General features: G+C 37.6%; 3 protein-coding genes across 5 annotated transcripts in view; 1 reads left to right on the top strand and 2 right to left on the bottom strand.

The window, feature by feature from the left end:
* Positions 1 to 825, bottom strand: part of alpha-Man-Ia (alpha-Mannosidase class I a) — a 39810-nt gene extending 38985 nt beyond the window's left edge. The window contains exon 1 of the mRNA XM_022797633.2: positions 169 to 825. Within this exon, the coding sequence (XP_022653368.1) occupies positions 169 to 825 (657 nt within the window). The remainder of the gene's footprint in view (positions 1 to 168) is intronic.
* On the top strand, positions 802 to 16858 carry LOC111247080 (uncharacterized). 3 transcript variants are annotated; one of them, XM_086985496.1, is made up of 13 exons: positions 802 to 942; positions 4999 to 5107; positions 6644 to 6938; positions 7140 to 7286; positions 7569 to 7779; positions 8431 to 8668; positions 9053 to 9143; positions 9558 to 9737; positions 10410 to 10622; positions 11996 to 12500; positions 14290 to 14331; positions 15479 to 15588; positions 16417 to 16858. In XM_086985496.1, the coding sequence occupies exons 4-13, from the start codon at positions 7140 to 7142 to the stop codon at positions 16552 to 16554; spliced, it is 1875 nt and encodes a 624-aa protein (XP_086841622.1). In that variant the 5' UTR covers positions 802 to 942; positions 4999 to 5107; positions 6644 to 6938; the 3' UTR covers positions 16555 to 16858. The 3 variants fall into 3 exon arrangements, with proteins under 3 accessions (XP_086841622.1, XP_086841621.1, XP_022653370.1); XM_086985495.1 differs by lacking the exon at positions 6644 to 6938 and adding an exon at positions 1389 to 1461 and having other exon boundaries at positions 819 to 942; XM_022797635.2 differs by lacking the exon at positions 802 to 942 and having other exon boundaries at positions 4993 to 5107; positions 6644 to 6924.
* A 415-nt stretch (positions 16859 to 17273) lies between these two features.
* On the bottom strand, positions 17274 to 23527 carry LOC111247085 (uncharacterized). The gene is made up of 7 exons (XM_022797641.2): positions 23326 to 23527; positions 22889 to 23158; positions 22608 to 22719; positions 21962 to 22055; positions 18293 to 18483; positions 17726 to 17839; positions 17274 to 17447 (listed from the first exon to the last, which is right to left on the bottom strand). The coding sequence occupies exons 3-7, from the start codon at positions 22650 to 22652 to the stop codon at positions 17286 to 17288; spliced, it is 606 nt and encodes a 201-aa protein (XP_022653376.1). The 5' UTR covers positions 22653 to 22719; positions 22889 to 23158; positions 23326 to 23527; the 3' UTR covers positions 17274 to 17285.
* Positions 23528 to 27441: the final 3914 nt, after the last annotated feature.

Raw genomic sequence — 27441 nt, 5'->3', positions numbered from 1 at the left:
AGCGAGTTTTTGAATTTAACATATTGAATGTATTATAAGAAACTGGCTAACTAACTGACGTTCGAAAAAATTATAAACAATCCATTAGAGCTAACAATGTATTCAACCTGTGTTACTGCTGTTTCGAATCAAAGTAAGTAAATTCAAGCAAACATATTTGTTGCTCACCTCTTTAACCTTCTCGCGACGCTGTCGAGTCTCCTCATCACGTGGGATGCCTTGCCGTCTAGGGTCTATGATTGCCCTTCGCAGCACTCTCAAACCTTTTTTTTTGTCACTGGTTTTCCCCGTATTCACATCAATATGATTGTTCCGTTTGGCCTCAATATTTCCACTAACACCATTGTTATCTCCAGCTCCATTGCGGTTACTGTTCTCGATATTTTCCACCCTCTGGATCATGTTTTCGACCTGTTGCTGATTCACGATTTCGCGGAGATTCTCTCGCGGCCGGTTTCCATTATCTTGTACTCTACTCTCGTCGGCCTGGTCCAATTGCAACGCAACACCGGAAAGACTCTCACCTCGCCGAATCTTCTGTTCTAGTCGTTGTCTGTCCTGTTGTATATGAATGTCTTGCTGCATGACGACCTCTCTATGATGTGGGACATTGGGCAACAAAAATTCATTGACAGGCTTATCTAGAATCGGTTGTCGTATTGCCGAATTTTCAGGCAAGAAGAAAAACATCACGAAGCAGACACACATTGTCAACGCCATGAGAGCGAGGACGATTCGCCATCGTCCTAGGCCATAACCGAGGCTAATTGCCGTCCCGGCTGTTAATACAGGCGTGTACTTCGCATTACGGTGCGCAGATAACATCCTGTCGGCCGTGATTCTGGAGGTCGTCGTTGTCGATATCGTCAATTTATTACGTGTAACAATAAGTGATCGTGCAGATCAACGTAGGTGGTTCCGTAAGGCTTCAGCAGACTAAAGGTTTAGTACTGGGAAATTTTATTATGTGGCTGGTTAACATTTAAACATCTTATTGAATGCTAACTTGTTTGTACAAGTATTACGTGTTGCATCCTCTCGGTTGTATTTGATTACGGCGGAGACGGACAAATACTGCCACTTTCATGATATCTGCTACCTTGTGTTGATCATCATGAAAAGCTGATCTATTATTATTACTTGAGTATTAAGGTGTTTTTGTATATTCGGATTATTTCCGGAGTAACGATACTTTTTTAAAAACGTTGTTTACTGATCAGACCACTATGCTTATTAATAAAAGCTTGCGATTTATTTCTAGCCCAGTTTTGACTGGCTTGCTGCATATTTGTTTAATCCAAACTCATTTCAGCTACTTGTGGCAATTACTGCTAATAAAAGCTTTATTTCTTTTGTACACTGGACGTCACATTCGTCATTTGTTGCAGATTTCTCTTCTTACATGATGCTATGGATCTTCCCCTCTTTGGGCCAATGTCATTAAGTGATGTGAATGAGTAGGTAATGCATCTAGGCTATTTTAATGAAGGATATACGACATATTTCCATATGTGCTTTAAAATTTTCATTCGATGTATTTAACTTGCGGGCGGGCGGGCGGACGGGCGGGCGGTCGTAGGATAACAACGCTTATATCGTTTCTTAACAAGCTACCTGGAACCGTTGCTGTCGTGAAAAGTCACCGTTTATATATATATATATATATATATATATATATATATATATATATTAGCTGTAGTAGTTGCTAAGATTATAAAGGAGTCGCTTAGTGCTCGTTGTCATTTATTGTAGCAGCACACACACTTATCCACTGTGGACCGGTTATCCATAAATCCGCCCCTATACAATAAATAGCATATGGCATTTGCGCCTATCGAAAAATGCTGCCGCCGCCGCCGCCGTCGCCGCCGACGAGAACGATGGACGACGCTGACGGCGACGCGGAATATTGCAATACGATTAGCTGGCCGGAACGCACATCAGAGGTCTCTCCTCTATCCCTGATCAAGCTGACCTTTGGCGTAACGTGTCGTAGTCTCTATCCGATCTGTAAAACGTGAAGCTGGAATAAACAGATATCCTTTCTTCTTCTGTCTTGGTCACCCAAACCGAGTTCTTTGCCGTATCAGCTGAACGAACGAGCAATCGGCCACCCACGAGTGTCGTTACTTTCAGTAGATGGACGTGTTCGTTTCTTGCAGCTGCTATGAGCTGTCGACGAACCGTTGATGCAATGATTGCTACTGAAATCCTTACTTCAGCTGATAATGACTATGACCTTCCTGTAAGAGGTTTGTTGCTTTCTGTCCCTCTAATCTCCTGTGCGTCGTCACTATATTGATTGCTTGTCTGGTATCTTTCGAAAATGTTGTGACCTAATATATCTCTTCTTTCGTAGAACACACCTTTCTTTTCGTATATATGCTATCAGCATTTGTCACTCTCGTATCATGCGATGTACCTTCACGATTAGACGTGTACGTGTAAAAGTCATCGAGCACAGATCGAATGCCATTAGCTACTTAGATAGCCAGACAGGCACTTCCAGCATATAGCACAGTTCAGGAAATGTGGACACAAATCAAAGAGAACAACAGCAGCAATCGGCCATACGACGGAGACAAAAACAGCGGGGTTTGGGGAAATGAGTCCCCAGAGAGCACTAATAACTGCAGACACCAGTGCAACGATGAAGATGTTTCAGCCGACACAAAATTCCATTAAAGTCGTCAATTTATCGTCTTTCCAGCTGCTCAGACCACTGGCCATTGAACAGGATCTGAAGATTGTCGATCTACAGCAACTGAAAAAAATATAATCTCAGAACTGGACCACCCAATCACGGCCACTTCCGCCTCTCAGTACACGACAACAACAACAATTTGTACCACTTAGTTGGGTGGACAAGGAGTGGGCCGAGAGCCGGTTATGAGCTAATTTGTAAATAGCGGAGCCCACACACGTAGTGAAAGCAGTCAGTCAGAACTGCTGAGTTTGTCGGCCGGCTGACCAACGCAAGCGGTGACTCCACGGTTCCTTGATTTGTTCCAACGAACCACCATCGACAAAACTACCCCAGAAATGAAACGATCAAGCGAATTAGTCAATTTGAGAGGTCGACGATGGCGAGAATGCCAACTTAGGTGAGTAAGAAATAACGTCTGTCCATCCGCATTCTGTCGCCGAATAGATCCAGCAGAGATAGTGCTACTTTTGCTCTGCTACCGCTGTCGCCGCCATCCCCACCCCCCAATTCAGCACAACACTCTAGAACCCAGCAACAAGCAGCATTTATCCAACGAGACTGACTTTAGAGCAGCGCTCATCATCATCCCACTAATAACAATGTTATTAAGAATATCTATAATGGCGGTAGTGGTTTGCTCGTTTGACAGCACCTTTCTACCAGTGATTCAACTTCCTCTCGATCTCGACTGAGCGAAGGAGCGGCTGATTGACTGACGAACACCATTAGAAACGATTAGTTAGCACGACCACCATCACTGTACCGCTCAGTTACCGCTCGCTCTGCCAACATCAGCCGTCGAATTAAACAGCAACGCTAATATCAGCCACGGAAGCAACAACAGTTTCAAGCAGACGATTCGAGGACATGAGTGAGGGAAGCGGCATTGAAGGAAAGGGTAAAGATAGATACAAGTGGCAGAAATTTCCTAGTGTAGTCGGAAGAGGACGCCACTGGCTGCAGCACTCGTACCAGTTCAATTTGCATTACGACTACTTATTTAATATATATGTAAATATTAATGTTTCCGGTAATTTGACCTTCAATACAAATTTAAAATATTTAGTTTTATTGAGTCAAGAAATATAAGAAGTATGTCAAACAGATGGAAGGCCGGTACATCACTGCCCCTACTAGCTGGTCTGTGTCTCCACTGAAAGTAACATATTGAAAATAAACCCGGTCTCTTGTCTCTGCTTAATTACATATAAAGATAGCCATTTATATATATATATATATAATCTTATGCTGCCTGCATAAGCCATACTATATACTTGTATGTTATGCCACTGGCCGTTATTCTTATGCAAGAATATGAAGAGATCGTAATCGACCTCTATCATTTATTCGGAAAGAAGCAATAAATAAGTAATTGATGTACAGGATAGCACTGTTGATACAATTATGAAATGGAGTAGGATATCTTAGCTTCCAGTAACATGATAGTTTCTAATATTGGACTGAACATATTAAAATCTTCTCTTCCAGTTTTGCTCAGTTAGTATCCTCTATGCTCAATGTTTGTAGAAATTGAGTATTATTAATGCTTGTTTGACACATCTAGTAACTTACGGCTAGATAACACACACGAAATAACAATAAGTATAAAACAGGGAGGTTGTTCAAGTCGGTGCAGGGAAAAAAATTTAGAGAGTAAAAAAGGCCTAAAACATGACGTCCGTATTCTACGATAATAGGGGTAGTGTTATACAGATGTGTTATACTTTCAGAAAATTATTTCTTGATAAGTTTATTACCTTTTTCGCGTTAGCTAAAGGTTATTCAAAATAGATTCGAATGACCTCGGCGAATGCAGTTCATCAAAATACAATTATTTAAAAAACGCAGGTGTGTCTTACTAAGATAATGCTATTAAATATACTTCAAAGGCTGTTACGTAGGCTCGATGAATGAAAACACTTTTACTTTATTGGCAACTATTAAGGTCGACATAAAAATTCTGAATCCGTGCGTTGCAGCACTGCTGCCGCCGTCAGCATACATTATACTGGGTATATCGTAATTGAAGCAATCACATCGAAAGGCCGTGTACTGTTTTATGCTATCGCTTGCTAAATGTTGTCGATGCTAGTTGAAGTGCTTTAACAATCGCCGTTTGCCCCGTTTATGACACTGCTGCAACGTTAAAAGAGAGAGTTCCTCAAGCATTTTTTTTAAAAAAGCGTCTGCAAGTCTGTTTTGTTGACATTGACCCGTTTCATCTGTAAACCCATATGGCGGGCTCGCTGAAGTAAATATTGTTTAAGCTCCATCCTTTCTGTATTTACCAGAAACCCATCGAAATTTCGTACGGTGGACGAAGTGGTACGAACTCATTCCAGGTTATCGTCATCAGCTGACGGGAACTTTTCGCCAATAAAAGGCCTCAAGAGGAGCTGTGTGAGTTATAATTGTCTTTTCTTATATATTCTTATAATTGTTAATCTTTTGAGGGTTATGTTTCAACTACATTTCCGTTGGCTGTGATAAGTGCACTATCTAGCAAAAGATAATCATTTACTTACATATAAGGTGAGAAAAGTCAAATAATTATTCCTATGTTAAAGAAAACCCTATTTAACGGTAGCTCTAAACGGATGTATTTATTTATAGTGACAGGACAGACTATTAGAATACGGGCTTGTAATATCGCATATTAATAAGGATAATACACTCTACTGGTTCTATTTATAATTTGTGTAATTCCGAATTCTTTGGTAATTACTGTTTCTTTTATAATTATTATTTGTCGCATCTTAAATACGGTGTGATCGTGACCTGAATAGTATGACTAATTTCTCACTATCGACGCGCGTTCATATAAATGTGTGACGTGTGTCCAGTATCTCTCGGCGTGTTGGGCATAACAAAGCTGTACGACCTTGTAGTGGCCAAGTATGTGTTAATAGAAATACGTGCGCAGCCTGATTAGCCTAAAATTAATAGAGGAGAGTGAAGTAAAGCGGACGAGTTTCGGCTCGTCAGAAGATAAGGTTGTATTACCGCGTGCAGATCTTCGCGACTCAAAACCGCAGTGGTTCCGCATGCACGTTTTATGCATCTCTCTGTCTATACGTATCCTGAGTTCGTTAGATAGGATAGCTGCTTATTTAGGACATAATAGGTTTTTACTGAAAGAGTTCTATTTCTGCGTTCGTTGGATATTTTCAAATGTTAATGTGAAACAATTGCATGTAATCAACTGCAACAATTAATTATCAATAGAAATCTGTCAAGTCCTATAAAGCTTAGACGTTATTTACCAACAAAGCCATTGTCGATTCTTTTTTCGTGCCGGCTGGTGGAATGTAAGAGAAAAACAAATGGAAAATGCTGTTTCTAATGGAGCTCCTTGCAGCTACCATATAAGGATCAATATTTAAAGCGGAACAACAAGAATACATGGCCGGCCCTTTCCCTTTTTTTAATTTACTTTTAAGGGGTGAGTTAGGCGTCAAGTATAACGGTTCATGGGAATCGTATTGCAGATAATTCCCTTGCACATAAATATTAATGCGGGATTTTGCGTGGAGCAAATCGTTGCTCCCTTCCGAGCTCAACGAAGTAATAATTCCACAAATTCTTCTGGTAGAGCATAATGTTAGCTAGAGAACGTTATGGTTTAATTCTCTAAAACTTAATTCTGATTAAAAAAAGCTAAACGATACTACTTAATAATGAAAAATGTTTATACAAATGTGTATACATAGAAATCTACAACCCAGCAAGATTTGAATAAAGAACAGCTAGAAAGGGTTTTAATTAACAATAAGACTGACGTAATTCTGAAAAATGGTATTTGCGACAGTTATAATATGGCCGGTGTTGAACACCGTACCTTTAATATTTTAACGAAACTATTGTTTCATTACTGACCAACAAGTATTGATAATCAGTGTGTGACTTAAATAACTTTCTTTCATATCTGACTGTTAGCCGTCCCTCATCCGACAGGCCTCTGCTATTTTGTTTAGCATCGCTTCAAGGACCTAGCAGGGTAGGGGACTCAATGTGAATAAACTGGAAGGACCGAGCAGGAGAAGGGATTTGACAATATTATTCACCATGGTCTTTCCCATTGTGCGAGTTTTTACTGGAAGGTCGACGTATGTCTAGGCCCAGATTAAAAAGTAGGCCACATCATGTGCCTCTAAGTTAAGTAGAAAAGCAAAGGACTACTGCACCTACACGGAGAGAAGTTATTAACCTATTAGTGTGTAGGTTTTAAAGAGTAAGCTGTACTTTTATTTTGTTATTCATGAATGATAGCTTAGTGCACGATACCGAATCATGATGACTAATATAATACTCAGCCAGACTATGCGTCTCTCAGTACAGTTTTTGAATGAGTTCTAAATTATATTGCAATGTTTCAGCATTTAGATTCTAGTAAAACGTTACGTCACAGTTCGCTTTTGTCTCTATTAAATAGATGCTAGCCGCCATGTCAGTAGTATCAGAAGGAAGCGTTCATGATGGCAGCAACTCTCTACAAGCGGTTGCGTCGCGTTCCTTACTTGAAATGAAAGGCTCGTTTAGGACCGCTACCCATACTAAAGAATCTGTCGCGAATGGACTGGTTTGTAGAAAGCTGTGTTATTACATTTTTTGGTTAAATCGACCTTGTGGCTATAGGTTTACGACAGGGTGTTCAGTGCATAATATGGAAACGATAAATAATAGCTAGCAGCGCAATAATTAGTGATGTTCATCATCCGTCATATATAATGAGTCGCATTGAAGAAAGCCAGTATTGTGATATAGTTAATGCTAACACGATTTTGATTCGTTCCGTCATCGATTTCATTTCAATGATAGAATAGTATTAAGCGTCTATTGAAATTGTTCCAATGTTTTTTAGTTCTTAAACCTGCTCTATCATCGCCCAAGCACTGACAGCGACGTCGACCACCGAAGAGGAAAGAAGCAACTGATTATTGAGGCTTTGACGCACCTCGTTCTCGATGTCTGCTACGTGAAGCTGTCTCAGACAGCTCAAGATACGCTTATAGCGCTGTACGATTCGACTGACGATCTGACTTTGCTCGCACTAGCTAACCTCGCAACAGCAGGTATTTTGGACAAAAAACGGCGACAAGGGGGACGGGGTTGCACGTACACCTGCTCTTATTTTGATAGAAAATTTCCCCAAAGATTCTGCTGACATGTTTGATAACAAGTTAAAAACGCCTTAACTCATACCTTTATCAAATGCAACGAGAATAAGGAAGTGTAATTATAATATTATTAAGCCTCATATATCTAAGACAGTAAAGACTGAGTTAAAATATCACATAATAAGAGAAATAAAGAAATATTTCAATTTTTGGTTCCGAGGAAAATACTCTGCTTTTAATTGATTGTATGCAGCGTAGAATTATTTGTCTATAGTAATATCTGTATATTTGTCCATAATATATCGTAGTCTCTTTCTGAGGTTCTTATCCGCTGGTACCTGCCAAGTCAAATTTGCGGGCGCATAAAAGGGTCGAAAGTCTTCGATGGACATGCTTTTACATGACCGCAAATGAAGGAATTTGCGGACTGAATTAAGAAGTACAATATAGCTCAAAATATCACTTAAAAGGATGAGAGAAGTATTAGGACGCGACCAAACTTGCTGTGCCTTGCATAGAGAGAGGTTATAAGGGTATTCGAAAACTTACAGCAATACTCTTCGATACTAACTTTGGTAAAGCCAGACGAAGTCTTCACTCTCGCAGGTGGTATCCAGTTGCCGAAAATTTTGGAGCAGTCCGTGGTCGAATTAATGGAAACCGTGGATACGGGTGCCACTACAGACGAACTGCAGCTGCTTTCGGCATCTATTGTAATGGGCAGGGCCATCGATTCCGCAACGCGAGAGCTAACTACTCTTCTTACGCATGCGTGTAGTTTACTGGTGAAAGATAACGTAAACAAGGAAACTCCGCTACACCTGCCAGCATTATTATGTTTAAGGTAATACTAAACAGGTTCTGTGCACACAACAATGCGTAATTATGAGCTAGCTATGTAAGAAGTTAAGTGCTATATCCAATAGATGTCATTATCCACTTTCACAAAAAAGCATTAACTTGCTTTGGAAATTCATTTATCTCTTGCACGTATCTTATGATGCTTAACAGTGGCTTCACCTATTCATTCTGCTGTTCAACATGTGCATAACTCAGCTAATGAATCGATTACTTAGGGACCAGGGTATCGATTGTAATACAGTATACCTTACACGATAATACATCTTACTCGTGATTAACTCAATCGGATGGACACTTCTTCTTATTGATATATATATATATATATATATATATGCATATATAAAACCACGCTACTATTATTACTTAGGTCCTATCTGCACAATGCAAGAGTGCTTGGGGATGTACTTCCTCCAGAAATATTGACTGGGTCCGGCCTTGTGGAAAAATTCCATCAAAAGGTAATAAAATCTTTGATGTATTTTATAGATTCTTTGGTAACAATGAAGTTCTTTGGACAAGGTTAGTTACTCCCGAACCAATACTATTTGATTTATCTGTACGTTTGATATGAAGCAATGTATGTTGACATGGTAATTTGCTAATTATCTTGGAGGGGTCATTGCTTCAAATATCGTAAACAATATATACCATGCAACCACGCGATACATGTGAATATGGATTAATATCCAATATGAATCAGTCAATATCAAATATATGACTGTCTTATCTCACAACGAAAGTGCAACATTACCGTTGTTGCATAATAATGGTGGTAACTTACGTTATACAGCTACAACGTTCTAGTCAATGGAGCCCAAAATGAATTCTTTAGGTCGTCATTGTATATTGTTTCGAACTCTGTATGCTTTTAGATAATAAAGCACAGGCCAGCCTTTCTGAGTCGTGAGGTTGTTTCGTTTATGAAAGTTGTCTCATCGTTGCCGTATGCTAATATCATTCGGCAACTCTTCAAAGACGCAAGCCGTGATGATGCCACTTTTAGAAGTATTCTTCAGATGACTGCAGTGAAATTTCCTGCGGACACTCTTGAGGTAAACTTTATGTAAATATTATTCAATTTGTATATGAATAGTTGAGAAAATATTGACCTCTTCACTCTGCTAGAAACAATGTGTGTGACCTATGCTAGTAAGAATAATTGGTAAAGTTAAACAAATCGTTTTAGATGAGTCAGTGATAGTTTGTCTTTTAAGCAATCGGCCCTTCATGGATATGATACGGTACAACAACGTACCTGTTCTGTTATGTGTAGATATAAAAACAAATAAGTAGATTAATTTGTTAATAAATTCACGAAAATGTACTAATATAATATAAGAAACGAAGGAAAGTTTTATCCTCGACTTGATTGTTTGAATGACCAATTACGTGATATCAATATAGATGAAGGGTTTTTAGTGGTGGTGCTAATGAAAACATCAATCCATCATATTCTATGATATTCAAGTAGAACTTAGTTGTCGTGTCTTCGATATACAGGACGTGTTAAATGTTACATTTAACACACAATGTTAAATTTATGCGATGCTGATGCTGAGAGTTATTTTTCTTCTGAATAGAGGAAATTGCTGAAAGTCCCACTAACTCTTAAGAAATTTGACAAATCTTAGACGAATATAAATAAGACCAAATATTTGCGAAAAGTCTGCCTCTGAAGCTTTGGAAGTTGTTGCCTAACTACCAATTTTCTTTGTTATTGGTAGATATATGGCAAAGTGTTTTCCATCAGTCCCAAGGAGGCCATCCCTTTGCACTTGCTGACATCAATCGTTGACACTCTGATCGAGTCCCGTGGTAACGAAATCATCACGGAAATTATACGGTTTTGTTTCTCATGCTTAGAAACATCCGCGTTACTGGTAGAATTTTTTGGCTGTTATAAAAATGAGGAAACCGAAACAGAGCAATTTCAGAAGGTAAATATCATAAAACCGAAGCATTTCTAAACTCGAAGCAGATTTTCGGGAGGATAAATGCGTTCAGTAAACTACACATTTCCACGGCGTCGATAGTTGTAACTTAACTTATTAATAAAAATTACGAGATGAAAAAAGTGACTCAGGAGATATCTTTTTCGGAAATGCATAATTGTCTAAGAAATCATACCTCTGTTGTGAAGTGAAAATAGAAAATAGGTTGTAAAGGAAAACTTGTAGCTGCTTGAAGTTACTATTATTAACACTAACGCACTTCGTACCGACAAAATATGTTTTCGAAGATATCAAGTAGTTTTTATCGACAAAAGTTCTTTCATTAAAAATTATTAACGCAAAACAAAAATCGGAGTTATACTGCCACGTCATTTGTTTTTAAGATGGAAAAATGAGACTTGCAGCCGACCGACTTCAGCGATGAATCAATGGGTTGGCCTAAGCTAAACAGACAATTTCAACTATTGTTTTTATATTGGCACATACAGCAGCATCGAAATACGCTGAATCAGTTGGCTCCGCAGCCATTACCGATGCATATCTAATCTAATAATAACTAAATTCGATCGCGAGAATAGCCTTGCTAGTACTTGATATCTTTGAAAAACATACCAGTCTTTTTTATCGGCATTAACCGTGAATTATGGTTAATGGTCGCTATATCCAGCAGTTATTATGACAGTAACAGATAATCTAACTAAAATAACAATAAAATGAATGAAAGAGTGCAAGCTTTGCTTCATAACGCTAACCCATATGTCTCCCGCCAAAATGAAGGCTACTTAAGCTATTTCATTTTAAATTGAAAGAATCAAGCGTGATTAAGTCAACTTTTTTGTTATTTGCTTCCTTTCTAATAATTAATTTCAATTAACTGATTTGACCGTATCTGCTGAGACACCTTTTTCGTAGCTTTAAGCTTTTAACATGAAAATGAATATCGACGTACCATGACCCTATTGGTAAAACTATTCGTTTACTGAGCTTTATCCTTTCTCGAGGACTGAACTCAAACAGAGGTGACTGCATGTTATATTCTTCTTTTTGTACCTATTAACACGTTCAATACAAAAACATGTAATTAATTTTGACGAAAATTCTATATATACCGATTCAATGCAACGATTTCAACTTGGCACAAGTAAGAAGTGTTTGCGTTATCAACACTAGATTCCTGGTTTATAAGGGCGCATTGTATTCATTGCACCTGAAGCTTTCAAAAAATACCTTTTATGTTCTATTTGCATTATCTGATATACTGCGACACTAGGCTTTTAGCGTTGTAGGGACACGTCTGTGCTAAAATGTCATATAGCGCGAGGACACAGTTCTTACAGAGTTTAATTTATTTCTCATAGTACGTCCCACTCATTGAGGTTTATCGAAGTCTGAAAGAGGCTCATAAGCCAGCCATTATATGGCCCGCAGCTGCTCTTCGGTTCATTCGACACCCACTTGTTGAAGAGGCATTGGCCGATGGCAGTCTTCATCATTACATTGAATACGCTCTTCAAGGTGACTCCGCGGAAGACAAAATAGTCGCTCTGCTGCTCCTTTGTCCTCAACAGCAATCGCTTCGACTACCGGTAAACAGTAAAATAATATCCGCAGAACCGCCGGTACCTGAAGGTGCCTCGTGTGCCAATTGCATCATGGCCGAGGCTAAGTTTAATGCATCTGAGGCTGCACGGGATGCTGCCACGCGCAGTTTGACATCTGCATTAATCCGGCTACGCGATCAGGAAGAGGCCGTATCAAAAATGCGAGCACAAGTTGCCAAGGAAGCGCTTGAAAGCAGCCGGAGGATCGCTGAGGCGAAGGTTTTGCAGACCCAAATCTGTGTTACTGAAAAACGTGTCACAGGTATGTAGCTTGTTGATATAAGTTCATTATATGGTAGTTAATGCCACTTATTATTAATGAAGTGAGGTATAAATACCATTAAAAGCGGAGAGAAAAGCTGCTATCGAGACGCAGAAATATACTAGCACAAATATATGATTATACGGAGCAATACCGAAACGAATAATTATTGTTACATCGTAAAAAGACATTTATTTTTTTTCAATTAACAACTTCCACATTTTAACACATGCCTCATCCTGAAACATATGTACTATTAGATCATTTCAAAAATATGTTGAACACTTGTAGAAGTACTTAATCTTGTTTTATCTTTAACTTTCGAGTTAATGCGAGCGAAGGCGAACTTGTACGTATGTCTGCATTGTATAAATATAGTGACCGTCTCCAATATCCGCAAATCGGGGAGGCCTAATTCAGCTTGTCCTCTCCTGACTAAAAAGCATAACTATGATAACGAAGAGGTTATCTCTAGATAAATAAACGTTTATGCAAAATCTCGTTTATGAAAAACCTAACTGCAAATTTCAATGACATCCATGTGAATATATATTTTTTCGACAGTTACCTCACTATCGGTTAAACATTTTCAAAATAGCTAAATGCTCGGTTTTTATATGTGTTGATATCGGGTTGATTGAATATGCCTCCCTCAGGCAACGGTTAAACGTTTCGGAAAAATGTTAGTGGTCTCATACTCCTTTCCCACGTGGTCTCTTAAGTGGCCTCATCTCTGAAATTTAACGTCAGTTTTGCTTTTCACCTTGAAACAGCGAAATAGTCAAAAGAGGGTGAATGACGGAATGAACGGTAGCACAGTGACGGCTCAACGGCAGCCGGAGTACGGCATAATGGACGCAGAAGTAGAGACGCTTGGTTCAGGGCCATAAAGTACGAACGTGCGAATAGGCTATCTGAATTTAGGCAACTTCAGGATAAAAACAGTTCACAGAAATTTTGAAAAATTGTGATATAATTGCTGAAGTAGGACAGCGGGATAGCAAAGACTCAAGATCTATTCATTTTAGGAACCGGCCTTATGGCAGAGACCAGTGCAGTGGGATAACAAGGACAATTTCCATGGGCCAGCGGGGCTAATACAAGGAGTTGATAGAACAACTTCTGCAACATCTGCTAGCTCAAAACTTTGGTTCAGTCTAAGCAGGCCCAAACACACTTCGGTTAGATTGCAAAAGTCGCAGAATATACTGGGTAGCGCTAATGTGTATACTAAGCATAGACGTGCGAAACAATATATAAAAAAAAACCGTTAGTTTGGATGATGTATATATATAGTTTGGTGTAATGGCTTAGTTTAAATAATCACACGATCTTCCGGTTCCGACAGTTACGCAGAATATATCAATAGCAGCTATTTGGGCCGTATTATTTTACCAAACTTAATAATAATAATAATAAGTAGTAGCATATTTTTTTTTATTACTCTGCTTGTTTTTCTAATAAATTCAGAAAGTGATAAGGATATAGCGTCTACGGATATTTGGGGGGAAACATGTCATTGTAAGTGCATAAGTGCTTCAAGTTTGCCATATCACTAATATAACCATTTCGTCGGGCGAGTCAAAACAGAGCAAAATGTGTAGTCCTAGCTAGCGACAAGTTAAATAAAAAAACTTTTCATTCAAGTTCTATTTGAAATGTATATTATGGTGTCGCTTACTTACGCTAACTTACTTTTTATAGTCTAATAATGCAGTTTAATATTTACAGTATTGTACACAATGAAATTGAAATTGCTATTATAGCACGATCTCATTAATTTTTTCAGAGCTGAGGAACGAACTCGAACAATGCGAGGGCCGGCTGACTGGTATGTCCTTATAAAGTTATCTAGATGTGTTTCACTATGCGTTTTTATAAAGCAGTATATTTTTTCGAAATCATCACTATCACTTGATTTACAATACTAAATCAAGTGATAGTGACGGGTAAAATACATTAGAACGTTAGTACAGCTTTTTTCAATAATTTTCAATGAGATAATGCGAATTTAGCATGATGTCAGTTACAGGAAGTTACAGGATTTTTCAGAACAGATATCAAAAGGATGCTATTTGGCCTACGAAAATACTATTTTGTATTGCATCAAATGTTTGTTAAACCAGTTTTATCCTCTAAAATAAAAAAATATCATCTATAAGTTTTATAGGAGTGATTACGTTGGGTTCTATATATTACTACTTTCAGGGCTATATGGGCCAGACTAAGGTAAAGTCGTACAGTCGGGCCATATCATAGATGACCACGATAGCGACACAGGTTTTAGATCTGTTTAGTTGACCTTGGGAAATAATACGTACATAGTTACAGTTTCAACGACTTCTCTAACAAAGGATAGTCGCAAGATGTACTAGTACTTGGATAATTTAAGATTCAGCGTCATAGCTTCTAGGCATGAGCGACTTTTGCGTACAGATTTGCTAATGATCCACATAGAGCCATCTCAGTGGAGCTACGTGAGACAAAAGTATAAGCATCTTTAATAAGAATATTTTCGAAGATTAACGAATCATTGTGAGATCTTTCATTCACCAGCTTGGTACATATGTATATATTCTGAACCGCAAATGTCGTATCTAGGCCGTGAAAGGGATTTCTTTTTTACAATGTGATAATCCTGATACTTGATAAAATAATATCATGCTTATCAGCAATGAACTGAAAGCCAGAAAACAGAAAAAAACATCAATGAACGAGAGATTAGGAAAAAAAGCCAACAGCAATCTGATAAGGTATAATGGAAAAATAAATATCGGCCCGATGACTTAAACGATCAAAGTTCTTGTTGAAAGACACCAGGGGTCGCTGCTTCAAGCCCTGCTAGCGAAACATATTACACGACAACATATTACACGACTTACGTGAATACAGAAAGGATATATATACAAGCTCGATATGAGGTCAGCATGCTCTTTTTCTACCTGGAACTAACTTTTATAGCAACTATTTGTTTCTAGCTGCTGTTAGTGAGACAGCGGAACTAAAAACGCGAAATGAGGAGACAATGACAGCCCTGAAACAAACACGCCGGGATGTGGAAAAATTACGCTCTGAAGGAGATAAAAAGGTAGCCTTGCATTCACTGCTGTTGCATTTGCTTCAGCCTTCCGCGGTAGGTAGACCCAGAGCCGTAAGCTCTTGAATTCGATCCATAGAGGAGACTCAGTAACTGCTTTCACTGTTTAGATGCCTAATTTTAGCTCACTACATTTGCTCAGCATGTGTATCATATCACTACCCGCTAAATTTGGAATGGATGCCTACCATGCTATCGGTGTCATTGTATATTGCGGGGGTATTGGAGTCGAAACCTTCGCAAAAAATGAATTGCTTTAGCTATACGACACTGAGCTCCTTATTTGTGTCTATACATCAGTTCAAGAAGCTAAAAGTCTTGATCAGCGATTAGCGACAATAATTATATGTCTCATAAATATTAACATTTTACTTCCATTGAAACCGCATGATATGATATAGTTCCATATGAGCCAAAACGTTCATAGTTCCAAATGAGATGGATTATGGGTACACGGACAGATCTAGTTACACCGAAGCTTCATTGATGAGAATATTACATTTTGAACAGTAATAACAAAAGCAAATATTTTTGTTTTTTACGATACTTACTTAGCTCTGTGTTAATTGCAATCGATGAATATTCGAGTACCGTAAATTGTGGACCGTTCAAAGGCCAACTTAACACTGATCACAAAAACCTTTGAGGACCTATGCGAGACCAAGATAAATCCTTAACCTAGTTAACTTGGCACTAAGCTAGTATCATGAGCTTTTTCGCGAGCTGAATACATTTTATGTATGAAACAATTAGTTAGTTTTTGTGATCAATGCTACGGGGCATACGACGTTTGCTCGTTTCTAATGTAATTTTTTACAGCGAACGGAATGCCAAAATCTTCAACGGGAGTTGGTGACGACAAGAGAGCAGCTTACGATCGCAAAGAAGAAAATAGATGATCTCGAAGTATTCAAGGAGAAGCTTAATTGCCTTATGGGTTCATTTCCATCGAAATAGTTTTCGTCTGAGCACAACTCTATGAATAAGGCTTTCGTATATAATATATATATATATATATATTATATATATATATAAGAAATATTCATAATCGGAGCAAAACACAATGAAAAATTGTATAATTAAAACGGAAGAATATAAGTGCTCAATTTTGTATTACAATATATAGCGAGATTGTGTAGATCACTATTGGTTGAATAATCGAAATACGCTATCCTATGTACATCGAAGTGACGACGGGCATGTCAAGGCTCGGAAATTGAGGCGTATTAGATTAATAAACATATTTTGTATGTAACATTTATGATAGTACTTCTCAGTGTAATTTTATTATTTGCCTTGCGTGTTTTTTTTAATTTTACTGCTGTTAGCGAAGTACTGAAATACTCATGTTAATAATAAATTCCTGGTTAATGCAACCTACAAATCTAAAATCCAAACAAAGGAGTCGGTGAAATAAATTTGCCATCATTCAAGTAGCTGTTCTCCGCTTGCCAAAGTTTGCGCCAGTGTGTCGTATGCTGATACAGAGTTCTACGTCGTTCGAAGCTTTCATAATTTTGAAAAGTTTATCTTGAAGCTATAACAGGTCGCAACAAAATCATATAATAGGTAAAAATTGTGGTATGCGATACTTGAGATGTTTCATTTGCATCAAGTCGTTGACTTTTTCGGCGTCATTGGTCACTTACAGACAGATAAAAGAGTAGGCTCAATAATCCGACCAGACTTCACTCAGTACTACTACTTTTATTATTAATCGATTTCGAAGGCTTGAGCTTAACTACAGCTAATCGCGACGAATGCTTACGGTAATCGAAGCGCGGCCATATTTTTTCCTGAACGTTTTCATTCGGTAGCTCCTTGTACCCGGTTTCGACTATTCGCAGAGACTGTGAATATAGATCGAAAAAATTGTTATCAAATCGCAAATTGCAAAAAAATACTATGCCCCAACGTGATCGGAGGTTAATACACCAATTATGTATTACTGGAGGATTTAACCATAAAATTGCGCATCTTTTCCGATCGATTTCGGTGACACTATGAGAATGTGTCGATACTTCATTCTGAAAAATGGAATTTCTATTAGCGACATCGCTGAAAGAACGAAGGGACCGTAACATTACATTGTCTAATGTGCTCTAAGAATTTCGAACGCAATACGAACTCCATGTGACAGTTGGTTGCGATCTTTAATTTTACTCCTAATGGTGAAGTGACGAGTTAAAGATGATGACTTCTGCATGAACGGGACGGTAACATTACATGTATGCGAAGTATACTGTAATATGAAGCAGAAAATATAGGTTAGGAATTTGGTAAAGACACCTAAAAAAAATTACTGACGAAAAAATCTAAGCAATGAGATAAGTCACATTTACAAGTACCAAAATATTTGCTATCAGTGTACTTTCGCGTGCTAAAATGATCTATATAAAACGAATGTATCATAATGGCTAACGTATTATTGTTATTAAAGTCCTACTTCGTAATCCGCAATATCCATGTGACTGTCGTGAATAGAATTCCATACAAGCAACGTATATAAATAACACAAGTTAGGTATCTAATACACTGAGCCAGTGTTGTCTTTTTTCGTATTATAAATAAAAGTCTAGTGCCTAATTATAAGGGAATTCTGTAATTATTAGTGGTACAACTGAACAATAGCTAAACAAGTAGAAGTTCACGCTCAATAAATCGATTATAGGTAATGCTTTTAAAAATTAGATACCTTGTTGGAACAATCAACACGGGGACCAAACTCCTGTTTGAGATAATCATTTTGTGTTGCTATGATCGTTCCTAGGGGTTTTGTTATTTTGTTCTCGACGATCAATCCATTGAGATATTTCTTGATTGTTCGAACTAACGAAGAATTACGTCGGCTTCGGATTTTCGCTGAGCTATCCATTATGCCATGTTCTAAAACCAACAGAATTCGATGTTTTTTTTAGGCAGCATATTGCATTAAAAATTTGAAAAAAAACTATCTATTTAAAGCAGGAAAGTTTGTCAAATTCCACCCAAACGTCTTGATAAAGCTACAAAACGAACACCTATGTTGTTTAGCTTATTGTTATTGTTGTTTAATACATTGTTGGTCACTCATCATCTCTTCGTTGGTTTTTAGAATACGCATCGTTTTTTCTTGCGAATATAGCTGAATAGCTGGCTAATTCCCATGTTGGCTCTTGATCGGTCTATTCCTCGTTTCTATGGGGTTAAGTGACCTTTTTGGCGTAAATCATAACTAGTAATAACAATTAATATTCATACAATGTTTAAATTGTTTCGTTTATAAAAAAAAAAGTGTTCGTGTATGAAAAATTTTGTCTATAATTAGCGTCAAATCCAATAAAGGTTGGTGGTACTTTTAGTTCATTTCTTTTAGACAAACACTTGACGACATGCGTTCCTAACTCGAGAGAGTTAGAGTTTGATTTTTTTCTATCTAGACATTATACAGATATGCGCTGTAAGTAGCTCATGATTGTTAATGAACGAAGTTTTTTTTGCTGTAGTACGAATCGATCTCGCTGAACATATGACGCACACATAGCGAAGGCTTCAAGATGGTAACTTCTACAGGTAACATCTACAGGAACTTCAGTTCACTCATCCAATTCAAAACAAAATCTTACCAAATAGGTTTAACGACAATTAAGTTAGAATATGAAGTTGAATTAAAAATTTCTGGAAAACCTAGGTTTGAATGAAGTACAAGGGCCATATAAGTTCATTTTCGCTACTTGTAAGAAATACGTACACTTGTTCAATATAATTGACTTGGAAGAGTATTGAATCTTGATTTGCAATAGAACTTCGTTGCTTTGCCCCGTTGTTTCTTGACTACTGCACTGCTGTAGACCTGGCCAGGCGATCTACCCAAATTAAGTACACGAATCGAAAGTGTATTTGCAGTTTCGTCAAGTTAGCTAACCTTCGCCAAAAAGTTACTGACCAAAAAAAATACCTTTTAACTTAAAGAGTGTTAAAAACTGTTCGATGAATTAATTATATTGTTCGTCAAAACGACTGTCCTATTTTTTGCAGAAATTTCATACAATAGTAGACTTTTTTGTGTTGCGGTTAACAAATTTTCGGAAAACGGTAGAGGTTACACCGTTTTCAAAGTAATTAATTCATTATTATTCCTAATTTCCTGCAGCATTTCTTACTGTTGTTATTTTTGCACTAGAGTGCGTATAATACAAAACTCTCATGTGGTCATTTACAGAAATTTATCGAAATAATTGTATAACAAATCGGTCAAATGTAACACCGCAAAGATCTATATTTAACATAATGTTTCATATATTATGAAAAGCTGAGCTATTGGGGTTATATTAGGAGAAAAATCGACGTGTACGTTAACTCGTATGAGCTCATCATCAACATGGCACTTATGCCCTAATGTTAAGTCCATAGTGTGGCGTATAAAAAAAAATTGCTTTTTTTCATTGATCTTCAAACGCAAGAACTAGGAACCAGAGGATACGCTGTTGCAAAAGCACGATTCAAGACCTTTCAGCGATGTCTTTCCGCAAAAGATTATATGAAATGTCATTAGGTCGACTATCGAATGATGTATCAATAGTAAACTTGCAAAAGTGCAAGCTAAACGGTATGTATTGAAAATTTGATGCAGGATACTTTTCAAACGAAGTTCTCGATTCAACCACACTTGTTGGGTAGCATACGTTGTTACTTGAGGCTTGACCCAGTGACCCCTTATTTTTTCCAGCTAGAAATATAGCTCTGTAATCTATCGTGCTGATAGAGAAGCGATCGACGCAAATCTGAATCAAGACCGCACTGCGTATAAATATCCGAGGTTTAAGGATCACACGTATTATTAGGTCATTTGGTGTTAAAAGCTAGATTGTAAAGTAGAATTTTTTTCTTTAACCAAAGTATATACCATTGTTAAGCCTGGGATACGAGGAACTACAATTCTTCACATTTCGAGATCATGTCAAAATTTGAAACTTAAATTGTTGAAATTAAAAAAAAATCTATGCCTGCTGAGTACAATGGATGGCAGAGAACCTTTAACGCTGCAAGCCTTGGGGTGTGACGGCAAGCATTGTCGTGCAATTGGGTTTCAATCTTTGCTGCTTAATGCGGAGTCTTCTTAAAAACTCCTACTATAACAGTAGATTTCAGTCATAATCGACAAAGCGCGACTTATGACATTGCAGTAGATACCATTAATCAGATGCCGTAAGCTGTAGCAGCCGTACACTTGCTGACGTCCACCGATTAATTGCATTCACCCACGGATATAACTATCTGCGTTTGATCTATTCTCATTGAGTCGTAATTTAATCTATGAATGGATCACTGCTATAAAGTGAGGGCAAAGGAAAGAAAACGTCTTTGCATTTTGGATTTTGATCGTTGCTCAAATCATGCGGCCCATTTTTACTTTCAACTTGTGCAATAATTTTACATACATCATGTCTAAGTGCTAGCACCCATACGGTTGAGGTGAGTCGGCTCCCAACACAAGTGCTGAACACCTCATCCTTCAGGTTTGCAGAAAGTTATGGGACTTCAAATTTCAAATCGAGCTGAAAATTTTCTGCCGGCAATTTTTGAAACCAATTGTATGGTCCTGCTAGTAGCAAATTTCTATCTATCGCTGTAGTTCCGAGACAGATTTCATATTCACAAATTACTAGAATTTCCTGATTTGGTATAGCTTACTGCAACCAGCCTGCCTAGGGCCCAAGTGACTATATCCGAGTAAACGTTCTCTGATTTTAAAAAATGCAAACATATCTTGAGTTTTCAATGTTAAGCGTCCCATCATTATAATAAGACGCGTTACCCTAAAATATAGGATCAATTTTCCACCGTTTCATGCTAATCAAATTAAGTCATATTTTTGATTATCCCTTAATAAATTTTTGTTGCAACCATCACCATCTAACTCTTAGAAATACAGACTTTTGTCTTTCGAATAGAATTCTGCAATTTCTCTGCGAAATCTCTGCAGTTGATTATTATGGATGTTAAAGAACAGCGTTCTATATCAAATCTTTCAGCAAAGAGAAAGTACTTTCAAATTTTAGTTTAAATATACTGTAATTATTTTTCTTTAGTTAATCAATAAAGGACTAGAAAAAATTATTTTGTCTATTTAATTGAGCAGAATTACCTTGGTGGCCAGACACATGAACCCAAAATACGAAGATGTTATATATATCGGTGCCTCCTCTTGATTTGTAGCCGCTTCTTATTATTGAATAAGTGGCTGGCGCACTTACATATTGATTCTAATCTGTTGCCCCTTTTAGTACACCAATAGACCGATATTCTAGCTAGAAAATTTGCACTGATTATCTTTGATCGATTATACATATATATATAGCGTGTAATTTCGCTCACAAAATACCTTTCTTCCGGTGCGTATTTGCTAACTGAGATGTTTCAGGTTTATTCCATACACTATCTGTACCGCATTCTCGGCGCAAAAAAACTTCCACCACCTAAGAAACCATTGTGAGGAATTAAACGTAATCTTTAGGATTTTTCCATTTGATGAAAGCGTTTTCATAGGGTAGCGCTTTGGATTGTACCGATTTGAATAAAGGAACATATAGGTTGTAAATATAAGTATTACCATTTACACAAAGCATACTGATACGCCTTGTTCTTGTCACTTCTAGTGTTTGTTTGCTCACTTTTATAACTCTGCTGCTTCTTGAATGTCGAAGAAATTCGATTTCGTATTTAGAAGGTGCAATTTCCTGTACAGTTACTAGCTAGCGCGTTTCGGACAAGTTAATGTATTCGACTGTTTTTACAGACATGTGCATATTGTTACCTACATATCTTTTTCGGCAATCTATCTTGCAATTATTACATAAAGCAGTTTTTACGAAAATACGCTGGTGTTGTTTCCAGTCAGTTTTACAGGTCATGGAATAAAATTGATTGGAAGATTTTACTTTGATGGTTTTGTCATTTAAAAAAAAAAATGCGAATTCAAACATATTTCGCCCTACACAGTTTAACACACTCGAATATTCTATTACTACCTTAAAAGTACGTCCTAGCTTTCGACCAACCGTTAGAGTTGCCATTGTCTACATCTGACAAGTTGCAGCAAAAATCACACGCAAATAAACAGCATTGCGTAAGATAATCTGTCTGAAATAGTTAAAAAGAAGTTTTTGTTGTTTTAGAAAAAAAATGCGTTTTCCGCCATATCTTAAACGAAAAATGCGCTGTATATTTACAAATTTTTGAAATTCAGATGTGTAAAGAAATTCTGCAAAAAGTCTGATTGGCCAATATGGTAGCGTTCAGGCTAACTTACTTTATTTGTGCACGCCGATGGAGCATATGCAGTAGGTGGAAGGGCTTACTTGAAATGTCGATCTATACCATAGCACCACACGACTCCTACATGCACTACATGATAAAAACACCGTATTCCTGTATCCGAATTTCTGTTACATGTCCAAAAATCACTTGCTTTGTGCATTCGACAGCGCCATGTTTGGCAAACAGCTGATTCTGATGACGACATTGTGCAGTGACTGTGAGTGCGACGTAAGCAACCGTGATGTCGAGTACAACCCTATAGCTGGAATAAACAACAATACGATACCTTAATTGTCTAGATTGCAGCTGCTTGATTCGCCAGACCATTTAGTATACAGTGATTTAGATAGATTCATATTTTTGCGCGCGATAATATGTTGATGGAGTCTGCATATCCAGCATTATATTGAACACACGACTTTGCCTTACCTATCTTCTAACTTTCCCTTTTTTCACTCTGTTATCCAAAGGGAATAAGTGAAGAAAAAGATTGCTCAGCCCTTTTTTGTTCTATTACTAAATATGTTTTACGAGAAATGGAATCAAACAAGATCTCAGTCTTTAATAACTGGTTCGGCATAATGCGCACACACTTCTCGGTTAAGCTCAGTCGTTGACTGGCGCTAACAACCACCTGATGCTCACTCGCTCTGCGTTTATATAGCCGCAGACGCGGCTGTATTCATTAATCCATATTATGATGCTCGAATCAAATTCATATATATATATATATTAGCTTGTCGCAAAAGTGTTAATCGTTCTTCTCGCTAGACTGCTTTCAAGTCACATATCTCAAAAATGATGGGTCGAGTCGGGTCGCGTCGCGTCGGGTGGACGTTGGTGGCTTATAAAAGCTGAAATTTGACAGCTCGAATTGTTTGAATGGCTTTGTTCAGATTTAAGATGGTACATCTTATACATATGGATGATTTCTGCAAGAATTCTTTATGTTTTAGTATTGGACAAACACAAAACGCTCAAGCCTATAAATAAAATGGTGCTCTTTGTGGTCACAATGCGTTATCGAACGAAACTGTCCAATGACGGTTCTGTTACTTTTGTTTTGGAAATTTCGCTGCGAAATTTTCTCATCGTAGTGGTCGACCAGTTGCAAAAAAAGTTGATGAAATTCTTGCGAAAACTAAGCAAACCGACATACGAGTGGCCACAATGTTCCCAAGGAACTAAAATATTTATCATCAAGTAGCTTTGGAACATTTTAGGAGGACTGCGATGTTTGGGTGCCACACGAATGGACATAAACGAATTGATTCGGTTCTGCAGAAATGCAATAAAATCGAGCCATTTAGAAAGCTGTTGATAACGGGTAATAAGAAGTATAACAATAATAGGAAACAAAGAATATGCTCCCGTTGCTAAGTCCAGACTAACGCTGAAGAAAGGGGTAGTGTGTTTAGTAGGTCTGGAAGGGAATCATGTGTTGTTACAAAATGACTGATTCGGACTTCCATTGTCAAAGTCGAAACAACGAACCATCGAAAAAGATTGACTACAGCTCATGAACAGAAAAGTCGTGGCAATGCGAGACCACGAACAAGTTTAGCGACCCGGCGAAAATCGAGAGGACTTGGATCGGAAGTTTGAATGCGCCCGCCGTGCACTATATATCTTGCACCATCAGATTATAGACCGTTTCGGTTTCTGTAGAACTTTCTCAGTAGTGTTAATTGAGGCATGCTAAACCACTTTTTAGAAGATTTTTTGCACGAAACCAGATACAACGTCCAAAGCAATAAAATTACGATGCTATCAAAGAAATGGCAGAAGGTCATTAATCAAAATTACGCATATTTAGTTTACTATATATACCACTATTAGTTAAATTATTACAAAAAAAAACATTTGCTCCAAAGTTGGTTTTAAAAGAGTCGAGTCAAGTCAATATATATATATATATATATATATATATATATATATATATATATATATATATAGATATAGATAAACTAGATCAGCGAAGTAAACACTACTGTTTGCTTCTTAGAAACATAATTTTAATTACAGGCATTACTGCTCTCCTTCAATAGTCGCAGCTTCGCCTTGCACATCACATAATAGTATAGAAAAACGCCTATTCGACCTCATCGAGTATCCAAGGACCTTGTAGTAGCCGGGGCTTATCTGACTAGTAGACAATGAATTTTCAGTGCGAGAGTCATGAGAGACAGTGGCCGGAAGAAAGCACAGCGATCCACGGCATCCAAAGCCAATTATCTACAGACTGGCGCTTTCATCAACTGAAAAAAGCTTCTATTTGTGATAAATAGCATGCGCGCAGTGGCATTCTGGTGCTCTCGTAGGCCTATGTCACGAATTTTTAATCTTTCTAAAACTTATCAGTGTTATAACTAACGGTGCCGCACGAATGTTTACATAAATATACAATTACGTTTGTTCACCATTGAGAAAAAAAACACGTTTATAAATGTAAACTCGGTAAAATTAAGAGCTACTTTGCTCCTTATTCATTAGTTGTTCTTATTTTTCTTCCATGGTGGCTTTATGAGGGCCTGTGTCAATGGTGTCAGGATCTAAAATATGTTTGTAAACTGGGAATGTAAACACTGAAGTTATCCGTTCCTAGAGATATGGTAAAATGAAGAATTACAGTGTCGCGGTCATGATACATAAAAGCGTATGAACTAACAACTATTGAATGGCATACAACTTTAGGAAAAAAAAGTAGACGGAAACGCCACCCGAGAGCAAGGATTGAAAAAAAAATGATTTTAGTGTAACTGCAATATGCTTACTAAAGCACCGTACCGGAATAAGGCCCGGTGTCCTATAACGCGTTTTATACGTCAACCTCTTGAAAAAGCCCAGCTGATAGGATCCTTTCTTTAAAATAATGCAGCATACGGATTTTCGTGAACATCCTAATAGATCTGGAGCAAAAAAGACGCGAAAGAAATTTCGATAACGTCCATTCGGCTTGTAGGAGACTTAGGTAGTTTAATAAAACCTAAAAATGAAAATACAAAATTAAAGCTAGTCTCTTTCCTAGCATATGTTCTTTTCAGCTCGTTTGATTAACGTTACAAATCGCTGATTGGATATTGTTGTGATCGTTTTAATGATGCCGATTATAAATACCCTAAGAAATACGTCGATATAAAAATTGCTTTTCTACATGTTAGGTCACGTTGCGTGACGACTTTGCGCAACATGGCGGCATTTGTTGTTGTTGCAGCGATAAGGGCTCCCACTTAAGTTCTGTATCGTAGATAGTGAACCAGTAGTTCCTCAAGAGCTGTTGTTTGTCATTGTCGTAAGCAGTACTAAGGCAAGCCTCATCACTAACATTGGCCATGGCGGCAATTGAATAAGTCTACGTCGTGGTGAACGCTATCGAGCGAAGCGATCTTGTGAAATTTGCACCGTTCGCCCAATAAACGACAAGACCAACATTCAACTACGGTTTGCGGGCCCAGCGAGGACCCTTTATGATTATTATTATTACGGCTACTGATTGGGCGCTTTAAGCGATCGTTATTAGTAGCTATTTGGGGCTGATGTAGTGCATTTAATCTCTTATATTTTGTGATCCATTTTCTTACAGCGTGTATGAGATAAAGTAATGGAAACTGGTAAATTCATAGATACGTAGATGTATAACTACACGTCCACTTCTTCCGTAGTAGCCTAATTTTGTTAGTAAGTTGAACTGAATGTTTTGAATTTGACATCCAGTACCACCGTTATCTTTTCCACCAAACGCTTGGCAAAACGAAATGTGACCAGGCTTAGGTACAAACCCAAACTACCAAGCAGGTTGAATTAAGCAGTTTTAAGAAGCATTTCACTGATTCGAGTGATGAGCTAAATCAAAAAAGAACACAGTATTATTGTCTTCCAATCAAAACAAACTCCAATTCTTCTAAAATAGTAGAATCTTATATAAAGAAAAATAAAGCAAATTATCGATGATTTCAGAACTTTCGCAATGGGTTGTCCATGGAGATAACTGGAAAATCTAAATCAGCTACTGATGCTGGTTTTAGCAGGCCCTATAATCTAAAGGATGCTCAAAATCTACAAATAAATTCGCTAGTATTGAAGAACAAAAGGGCAAAAAGCAGAATCAATGAGCACTTACTATTATTATTATTAGTATAGCGGGGGCATTGAAAAGTCTCAGTCCTGCAGCAACCTTGTGCGCCAACAAAGAGAGTGAATGTAGTACAATAGCGTGGGAAGGCAAAAAGCGAGATACTGTGTATCAAACAAATAATTTGGTTGATATATTGTACATAGTATGTTTTTTTCTTTTTCTTTTTATCGCCATCTTATCAGGATGGTCTGTCTAAACAAGGCATTTATCTTACACGTCGTTTTCAAGATTGTGCTTATATAAAATACAGATATCTTACCGAAATGTTTTGCATATGATAAAAGTGTCATTTCTGCCAGTCGTAATTATTCAATATCGTAGCCACTCATGAGCTTCGATCCGGGACGTAAACTACTTACTAATTACTTTAACACTTTTTTTTTTTTTTTTTTTCGAATAGTATGTTAAGC

The sequence above is a fragment of the Varroa destructor genome, unplaced genomic scaffold (assembly GCF_002443255.2).
Source record: "Varroa destructor unplaced genomic scaffold, Vdes_3.0 BEIS01000003.1, whole genome shotgun sequence".
Taxonomy (NCBI): Eukaryota; Metazoa; Arthropoda; class Arachnida; order Mesostigmata; family Varroidae; genus Varroa; species Varroa destructor.
Note: the sequence above shows the minus strand (reverse complement) of the source record. Positions and strands in the feature narration are given on the sequence as shown.

Bases quoted from the DNA above. Each gene is read 5' to 3' on its own strand.
- LOC111247080 (XM_086985495.1), top strand. The intron at 7,780-8,430 runs GTATTTTGGACA...TCACTCTCGCAG, and splicing joins AGCTAACCTCGCAACAGCAG to GTGGTATCCAGTTGCCGAAA. The intron at 9,738-10,409 runs GTAAACTTTATG...TGTTATTGGTAG, and splicing joins TTCCTGCGGACACTCTTGAG to ATATATGGCAAAGTGTTTTC.
- LOC111247085 (XM_022797641.2), bottom strand. From the start codon at position 22,652: ATGGCAACTCTAACGGTTGGTCGAAAGCTAGGACGTACTTTTAAG. The intron at 18,484-21,961 runs GTATTTTGTGAG...TGTTGGTTTTAG, and splicing joins AAATACGCACCGGAAGAAAG to AACATGGCATAATGGATAGC. The intron at 17,840-18,292 runs GTATCTAATTTT...TTCATATTACAG, and splicing joins GTGTTGATTGTTCCAACAAG to TATACTTCGCATACATGTAA.